Source organism: Octopus bimaculoides, chromosome 11 (assembly GCF_001194135.2).
Source record: "Octopus bimaculoides isolate UCB-OBI-ISO-001 chromosome 11, ASM119413v2, whole genome shotgun sequence".
Taxonomy (NCBI): Eukaryota; Metazoa; Mollusca; class Cephalopoda; order Octopoda; family Octopodidae; genus Octopus; species Octopus bimaculoides.
The window spans coordinates 196,360-206,278 of NC_068991.1; the positions used below are offsets into that span (position 1 = coordinate 196,360).

At 37.4% G+C, this 9,919-nt stretch overlaps 1 protein-coding gene across 1 annotated transcript in view; it reads left to right on the plus strand.

Annotated features, from left to right (window-relative positions):
- LOC106881191 (uncharacterized) overlaps nucleotides 1-9,919 on the plus strand; it is a 21,076-nt gene that overhangs the window by 5,796 nt on the left and 5,361 nt on the right. Inside the window, exons 2-3 of the mRNA XM_014931487.2 lie at nucleotides 7,931-8,094; nucleotides 9,310-9,483. Of these exons, the coding sequence (XP_014786973.1) occupies nucleotides 7,931-8,094; nucleotides 9,310-9,483 (338 nt within the window). The remainder of the gene's footprint in view (nucleotides 1-7,930; nucleotides 8,095-9,309; nucleotides 9,484-9,919) is intronic.

Below are 9,919 nucleotides of genomic sequence, written 5' to 3' on the forward strand. Positions count from 1 at the left end.
CGATTTGACTGAGGACTGGTGAAACCGGATGGCAACACCAGGCTCCAATCTAAATTTGGCAGAGTTTCTACAGCTGGATGCCCTTCCTAACGCCAACCACTCAGAGAGTGTAGTAGGTGCTTTTACGTGTCACCTGCACGAAGGCCAGTCAGGCGATACTGGCAACAGCCACGCTCAAAATGATGCATCTTATGTGCCACCTGCACAAGAGCCAGTCCAGGGGCACTGGCAATGATCTTACTTGGCTTGCCGGGTCTTCTCACGCACAGCACATTTCCAAAGGTCTCGGTCAGTAATATAAACACACACACATATATATAGATATATCATCATCATCATTGTCACTGAATGTCCGTTTTAACATGCTGGCATGGGTTAGACAGTTTAACAGAAGCTAACCAGCTGGAGTGCTGTCCAGACTCTAATTGTCTGTTTTAGCATGGTTTCTATGACTGGATGCCCTTCCTAACACCAACCGCTTTACAGACTGTGCTGGGTGCTTTTGACATGTCACCAGCATGGATATATATATATAAATAACAAAGATGTAAAGGTGTCAATTGATGTGTGGGTGTGCATATATATATATGTTTATATATTCGTTTTGCAAGATTCTTGATGTGAAATCATGTGTTGAAACAGATATTGTTGTATTTTGGGGATGGTTATTGGCTAAACTGGCAACATGACCATCCCCAAATACAACAATAGATATATCTTATCTATAAAAGGCAGATTTTGTGTGTGTGTGTATGTTTAAAATTCATACATTTACACAATTCCAAATTTCTTGGATGAAAGAATCGCAATTAATATTCTAAATACCATAACTTAGGTCACAGCGTCATTTTTTTTCAGTCAAAATAACTCCCAATTACGAATAAAATCCATAAAACTACACAAATTAACATTTCCCCCACCTAATAAAATCTTATTTCCTCTTTCAAATACTTTTACAAATCCTTTCAACTCCTACTTTCTCTTATGAACCTTTACGAACGATCCAACAACAAATACAAAAGGAAGGAGAAACACTGATCTAAATTGCACAATAGCATTATTTATCATCCTCTTGTCAGTGTGACTGTGGATCTGAAGCCCTTTCCAATGATTCCAATGATTCCACAGGATACTCAGCTATTTTGTCCTCCTTAAACAACAATGTCTATTGATTTGTAACTATGACTATTTCCTGCAAATATCTGCAATAGATAACAGCTGGTGTTTTTGCTCAAACGTGTATTGTTTCTTTTTTTTAACAACCATTTATATGTTAATGATTTTGCAAGTTGAGAAACGTCTTTGATCTCAATTTGTCTACTATATTTTACCACTTCTCTTCTAGGAGTTGGTCCATGGTACCAGTAATATCATCAGGAAATCTACTTCCTCCAAATTGTAACAAAAATTATCAGTCAAATGACAGACTGCTCATCTTCAAAAAATTGGCTTTCATACTTTGTAGACAGTTTGAAGATTTTTAGCTTTGATCCAAAGCAATAACCATTAAAGACTAGCATGAATTTCACCATCATTTGTTCCTTTTGAGGCTCACTTGCAGAGTCTGACAATTCCACTGATACTCCTCCCATTTCAGGTCTATTGTCATATAAATCTGGCAATATCCTTCCCAAGGTCTCAGGAGTTCTTTTGTGTGCCATTGTGCATTCATCCCAGACAATCAATTGGTGTCCTTAAAGAACCTTCAACAATGCTGCTACTCAAAGTACTCAGATGTTAAGGATCTTAAACTTTGAACAAAATGTGACACTGGGTTGGTTAGCAACTAAGTCATACCCACAGTCATATAACGTTAGGTTTCAACAAAGAAGTCACTCTTCTTGCTTGAAGTAGCAACCAATCTTTCTCAAATCACACCCTAAAATTCTTAAAATTTACATTGCCTTATGTAGTCTTGGATGTTAAAAAGACCAAATATTCTCAACCAAGATGTCTTTGACCATAAACCTGTTTAATTGTGCTAATCTGAGAACAAACAACAACAACATGAGGTCTATAGTTTCTATATCCTCACATCATACAACACCATGTCACATATTCCTTTTTCATACACCACCAAGTCATAGGCCACCAATTCCATCAGCATTCCTCAATCATTATTTCTTACTTTTCAATATCCTATTTCAATTACTTTATGGATTCATTTGACAAATTTAACAAACATTTATTTTATAAATCCTAAAGACGAATCTTTAATGTATTTCTCTTGAAGCACCCTCAAAAGAAATGGTTAACTGTTTATCTTATAAGGAAACTTTTGTTATCATAATCTTGTTACTAAAGATTCTATCTTCTACTGTTTTTCTGCTAATCTTCTTTTATTTCTCGACAACTTCCTTTCATTTTCAAAATCTACTTAAATAAATTTGTGCTTTACAGAAATATTCAAAAGCAGTTATCACCACTGAGGTCATGAGAAAGAGACAAACCCATGAGTCCTTAGAGAAGTTTTCTAACACTGTGTTCCCTAATTATCCTTTCTACTGGAAGCACAAGGCCTCAAATTTGGGGGGAAGGGATTAAGTTGATTACATCGACCCCAGTGTGTAACTGGTACTTATTTAATCAACCCTGAAAGGATGAAAGGCAAAGTCGACCATGGAGGAATTTAAACTCAGAACATGGACAAAATACTGCGAAGCATTTTGCCTGGTATGCTAACAATTTTGTGCCAGCTCACTGCCTTATTGTGTTCCCTAATAACAGTTAACAGATGAAATCCCAGTTTCCACCGTCTGAAACCGCATCCTTCTGTAAAACTCTTTGCTGTGTTTCTGATATTGTTTCCCATTCACAAGCAAAATGTTGTTTCAGCCATGACTCCCTCTGAACAGTTCTATCTTCGAATGTATTCCAACCATGGTGTTCACATTTATTAATCGTGCCACCGGTGGCACGTAAAAAACACCGTTTGAACGTGTTCGTTACCAGCGTCGCCTTACTGGCACTTGTGCCGGTAGCATGTGAAAAAACATTCGAGCGAGGCCGTTGCCAGTGCCGCTGGACTGTCTCCTGTGCAAGTGGCATGTAAAAATAAACACCACTTGAGCGTGTCTGTTGCCAGTACCGCCTAACTGGCCCTCGTGCCGGTGGCACGTAAAAGCACCCACTACACTCTCGGAGTGGTTGGCGTTAGGAAGGGCATCCAGCTGTAGAATCTCTTCCAGATCAGATTGGAGCCTAGTGTAGCCATCCGATTCACCAGTCCTCAGTCAAATCGTCCAACCCATGCTAGCATGGAAAGCGGACGTTAAACGATGATGATGATGACGATATGTCAAGGACTTCACTCTCTAGTAAGTCCTTCTCAGGTTTAAGACAATGAGGTGAGATATGAAGAAGATTTAGCTGCTTTTTCTAACACATTGGGTTATTACAAAGAAAATGTCCTTTGTTTAAGAGAGTATCCAACATTAGCCATGAAAGAAACTGTCATTAATTTACCCACCTTATACATTTCACTCATTATGTCTTATAATGAGATAAATACTGTTTTACTAAGTCACCTAACAATATATCTATGGCCCGACTGTCCGTATGCAATATCATAGCTACGAGTGTAGTTACTATACTTTAGTTCGACATTTTGCAATTCCGATGTCCTGGCTGAAGTTAAGCTGTCTTATTTTGTTCACATTTAACATCCCAGGTGTGACTCTAGTTACAAGGGTTTCCTATACAAACAAATTTATCTTGGAGGTAGTTCAGATATAGTGTGTCTAGGATTTCTGTAGATGGCATTTGTATGTTGGAGATAGTACAGGTGTGGTGTGTCTATGTTTCATATCAACGTCTCCCATAAATACAACCTCTGCGCCTTTTACTGTGTATTGTTCTTTGTTCCTTCCATTAAAAATAAAACTGTTCTTAGATCCAGGTCATTTCCTGAAACAAGACTTTCATGCTGCAAATGATTCCAGCCATGACCACACTGTCTTTCATTCAGTATTAATACAATTATATTATTCAATGCGTCAGTCTTCGAGAAGGGTAAATATAATTTATGGGAGAATCAGCTGCTATTTCTAGCAGGTGCAGTGACCACATGGATCCACTATTTTCTCAATGGCCAATCACTGGATGTGAAAGCTAAACAAAGGCCACTTAGATCCGTAATAAATGAGAATCCATGACATCTCTCCCACCCCAGCCTAACTCTATTCTCTGTAAAGAATATCGTGTATTAAGTGAGGTTGTCTTCTGTAATAATAAACAGCAGACATCAGTTGTGGAACGGTGAGATGTTTCCATCACGAGTGACAGCATTCTCGCTGCTGCTGCTTCTACAACAGTCGATTGTCTCCATCAAACTCTAACAACGTCGTCGTAGAACGACAGAGAAAAAGAAAAAAATATCAGTTTTATGGAGACTCTTTTACTACATCACAGTTGAAGGTTATCAGGAATAAATCAAATTTGATCATTATACTTAATAAGAGGAATTCCCTCCCACTCTTCCTCCACCTTTCTCTCTCGCATATGTGCGTGTGCGTATGTATACGCATATACATATACATATATATGTGTGTGGGTGTGTGTACATACATATATGCATGCATGTATGTGCATTTGTATTATTTTTTATCAGCAGAAACTTCCAAATGTGACTCTCGGGCTGAGCTCTTTGCTTGGTGTTTATTATTATGAAACTGACTTCAAATCTGGGATTGTATTTCCTTACTTAGAGTGACTTACAATTCCTTCTGGAAGATTCATTTCAAAATTTTGAAGTGGAACATTATGTGAAAATGAATATTTTTTTTGTGTCATCTGCCTGTGAAACAGAAAGAACACTTACGAAGAGATAAAATCCAGTCATTAAAAAAAATGCATATACATACATAGATATATATGTGTGCACATAGGCATATAAATACATACATAAGTACACACACACACACACACCACATGACACTCAGGTTTCCATAAGCATCGCATTACTTACTCGAACATAAGGAATGTATTAACATATAACTATACAAAAGCATTTCCGATAGAAATGTAATTATGTACTTATTTTCTGACATACGCAGAAAGTGAACATATTAATGCAGATGTTCATCTATATATGTACATGCATGCACACACGCACACACATATATATATATAATGCATTTATAAATATGCACTTACATACATGTGCACACACACACACGCATACACATTAAAAAAAAAACTAGCACTTTGTCAGTTACGCAACAAGTATCCCAGTCGATCTTAACAAAACAGCTCACTTGTTAAAATTAACATGCAAGTGGCTGAGCACTCCACAGACACGTACCTTTAACATTGTTTTCAAGAAGAATCTGCCAATCTGACACAGAGTGTGACAAGGCTGACCCTTTGATAGAAAGGTACAACCTATTTTTGCCAGCTGAGTGGACTGGAGCAACGTAAAATAAAGTCCCTTGTTCGAGGAGAGAACGTGCTGCTGGGTACCAAACTCACGACCTTACAATCCCTAACCCCTAAACCTTTCACCTTCACAACACACACACGCACAGATATGTCATCATCTTCATTTCACATTCATGTCCCATGCTGGATTAGGTTGGATGGTTCAACAGGATCCAATGATTCCAACGACTACATCCAAGCCCCAGTGTCTACTTTGGTAATGGTTACTATTTTGGCCAAAATGCTCTTCCTAACACCAACCACTTTACAGAATGTACTGGGTGCTTTTTTCATGGTACAAGTGAAGTTACCAAGTAATTTGCAAGACAAGTCCTCCTCCACCCTCAACTCAGTGGGGTTCTAGTAAAAGGGGACAGTGTTTTTTTTTTTTATGGCAAGTGTCAAGGGGTTAAAATATGATATCACATTAGAGTGGGTGAGAGATGCTGAAGAGAGAAATAAAGACGGTTGTCACACGGTATTAGAACATATTCTCAAGGTACAAGATGGTGAGTATAAGAGGAAATATGAGCAGAAAATCAGAAATAGTGGGAGGAGAGTGAGAGGTAGTTAGAAACAGAGAGAGAGAGAGAGAGAGAGAGAGAGAGAGAGAGGGAGAGAGATGAATGCAGTGAGTAGGGAAGAAGTGTAGAAGTATGGTCAATGGTGAATCTCAGTTTGGTATGATGAAAGAAATAGGAGTGGCTCATAGAGGAGATGAAGGTCATACGTGGCAGTAAGAAAGGGTGGATAGCATCAGTTTTATAAAACTGTTGATAGACAAGAAATAGGGTTGTAGGAAGAGCAGTTTGTAAGAGTGAGAGAGACAGAGACATACAATGTCAGAGATGGAAGTTAGAGAAACACAGGGGGGGGGGTGAATATAGGGAGTGATGGACCGAGGACTGGGGGGGGGGGCATTGATGGCAGACATGAGAGGGTGTTAAAGATGAGATGTGGTGGTCATAAGATGCAAATCAGAAACAAGAGGATCAATGGAAAATAAAGTGGGAAGGCATTACATTGAGAATGAAGGATGAAGTGGTTGCAGGGAAAGGGGTAATTGGTTGCATTAAAGGGGATAAAATATATGTGGTTCTTCTCTGATTACAGCAGCTGAACAGTGCTGCAGTTAGAAGAGGGATGGAGGGATAGATATTAGAAAGATGAGAGATGGGGAAGGTTTGACAGTGGACAGACAGGGTGCAGGGCAGGGTTCAGCAGCTGTATAGACAGAAACATAAACACTTTTAGGGCCTCACTTTCATAGGGATGGAAGGATCTTTTGATGGGCAACAAATCACCAATCATTTCAGTTCTTTATCTTATTCTTGAGGTTCAACATCTTGAAATCAACCTTCATTACTTTATCCCATGTTTTCCTGGGGGTTTTCCTCTTCCACAGGTTCCATCTGCATTAAGGGATTAGTATTTCTTTTATGCAGCTGTCCTCATCTCTGTGCATCATATGACAATGCCAGCACAATTTTCTTTCTTGTATACTATATCTGATATCTTAGATGCTCAGTTTTTCTTTAAACACATTTGCACTTTGTCATACTGCATACTGACATTGCCCATCCAACAGAGCATACTAGCTTCATCCCTTTCTAGTTTTTATATGTCCTCCACATTCAGGACCCATTTCTCACTACTATATATATTGCCCCTTTCCCAGCTTCCTGGGGCTTCCACTTCTAGCCATCCTTTATTATATTCTTGGTGTGACTGATTTTCTCATCCTCAAATAATAGCATCTCAACAACTTCCTGCGTGAGAAATGCTTCAAAGACCAAGACGATGCCAAACACGCCTTCAATGACTTCATCGCAACCAGAACGCAGGATTTTTATGCTACTGGCATAAATAAACTTGTTTCAGCAAAAGTGTATTGATTCTGAAGGTGTTTATTTCGATTAATAAAGTTTTGTTTGAGCCAAGATATGTGCATCTGAATTGAAAGGTTAAAAACCCCTGCAAGAACTTTCTTGACAACCTAATATATTGGTTTCAAATTTTCACACAAGGCCAGCAATTTCAGGGGAAGGGCTAAGCCGATTACATCAACCCCAGTGCTTGACTGGTATTTATTTTATTGACCCCCAAAAGGATGAAAGGCAAAGTGAAATTTGAACTCAGAGCATAAAGATGGATGAAATGCCACTAAGTCTTTTGCTCAGCAATGCTAACGATTGCAATTACAACAGACATGTAGTCATTTATTATAGACATATATATAGATTATGATATTATATAATGATATATATTTAGAATATAGAGAGACTATACATTACCATAACATACATTATAAGATAATGATAGGTGAATTACATATTACAATATAAGCTATATAATGACATAATGAGTATAACAGCATAACACACATCAAATATATTTAGTAATTTATTTGTCTATTAAACAAACTGAACCCAGTTCTTTTTAGAATGTATTTTCTTCTCTGATCACCCCCCCCTCTCTATTATATCTCCTCCTCTCTTTTCTAACTCCCCAGGTGGACCAGGATCAAAAAAAGGCGCTATTGTTAATGAGTTAATGTGCACATTTGGATTTACTTTAATTAATGCAGAAAGAATCATTTTACAAAGACTTATGAAGAACCTGGATGATCAGCAAGATTCCCTTGATTGTTCAGCGGCTGTAAAAAGACTTTTAAAGGTAAGACAACCCAACTCTTGGCTTATGTAGACCTTCCAATACCGACCCCCTCTTCACTTCATCTTACCATTCCACCCCAACACTATCTCTTTTAAATAATTCAGGGAAACACAATACTATTTTACACCAATGATAAAATCAGATTTCTCTAGCTCAAGAATATTATCTGAAGACTACTGAGTATATTGACCAGTTAACTGTCTTTTTTTTTTACTTTCTAGTGTCAATTCAATAAATACCAAACGTATATTGAAGTTGTTATCATCAAACATCCAACTCACTTTCAATATTTGTGGTCCTCTCTCAGAACAGGGAAGGGGTCACCAATAATAATGTTTATATTAGAACAGGGAACATCAAGATAGATAGATCTATCTGCAGCAACATCTACCTCATTCAATACACCACAAAGACAGGTGATAAATCATACCTGGAAATAGTTCCATTCTATCTTCAAAAGACAGGTTACTGAGAAGTGGAATTTACTCAGCACTCAGATGAAATGGCAACTTATTGAATAGTTTTGAATTACAAGTGCAGTCTATCAAGGTGCCCTGCATTGTGCCCTTGTACATCTAGGCTATCAAACCATTGTTGAGGGAGCTAGAAGACCTCTGCTTGGATTTTATTCCATCCAGTCAATTTTGAGCACAGTACCAACCTCAGTCTTCAGAAATACTCCATCCTCAGTTGTTCTTTCTTTTCCATTTCCATTATCTTGTTGACCTCTAGTACACCAAGGTATTTGTATCCTTCCATTTCAATTTGCTTGATCAAGTCTCTATTCAATAATTCTATCCCTGCTGGGGAATGTATCTTGCCCCTTTTTGGGTAGATTATTTTGTACTTTTTGAGTCCAAATTCCATTCTAATATCAGTACGAAAACAGTGGATCCTGTTCACCAAGGATCTCACTTGTGTCTCATCTTTGTTAGAAAGGAGGAAGGGTTAGTAACTAAACCAGATGAGACTATTTCTAGTGGCTGGCAGCTGACATGCTAGCAGTGAGAATGGCATTAGACCACTTCTTCAATGCGAAACATGAAGGTTGCAGTGTCAGAGCTAAGGTGCGTGCTCTAAGAAATGAGGAGATCAAAACTGTTCGATGGGTTGTGTGGCAGAGGCACAGTGTGGTAACAAAACCACAATTATTATTATTATTATTATTATTATTATTATTATTATTATTATTAGTATAATCTTTGTCATTTCCAGGACCAACCTGAACTGGTGTGTCTTGACTGGGTTATGCAAGAAATTATAAAACAACTAGATAAAAGACCAAAGGGATTTTATTTGGTTGATGTTCTTCCAAACCTAAAAGTCCTCTTAAAGTTGGATGGACTTCTCAAAAATACGGGCGAGGAATTAAGCAAACTTGAAGCTAAGGTAAATTTCTCTCTTTCTCCTTATATGGATTTGTATGTTTTACTTTTTTATATTTATGTTTATTTTATGTATACAGATACATATACATAATACTTACATACAGACATACAAACACACACACTCACACACACACACTCACACACACACACTTACACACATACATACATACACACACATACATACACATACGTACATGCATGCATACATACATACAGTAAAAATACATGTATATATATATATATTTTAAACTTTAGATATATCCTCGTATATTCTTTATTCATTTTCAATTTTATTGATTTATTTGTTGATTTATTGATTTATTGATTTATTGATTTATTTCTTTGGATTAGTGATAATGTGTGTGTGTGTGTGTGTGTTGTGGATGGATAGATGGATCCTCTGCTATATATATATATATATATATATATATATATAT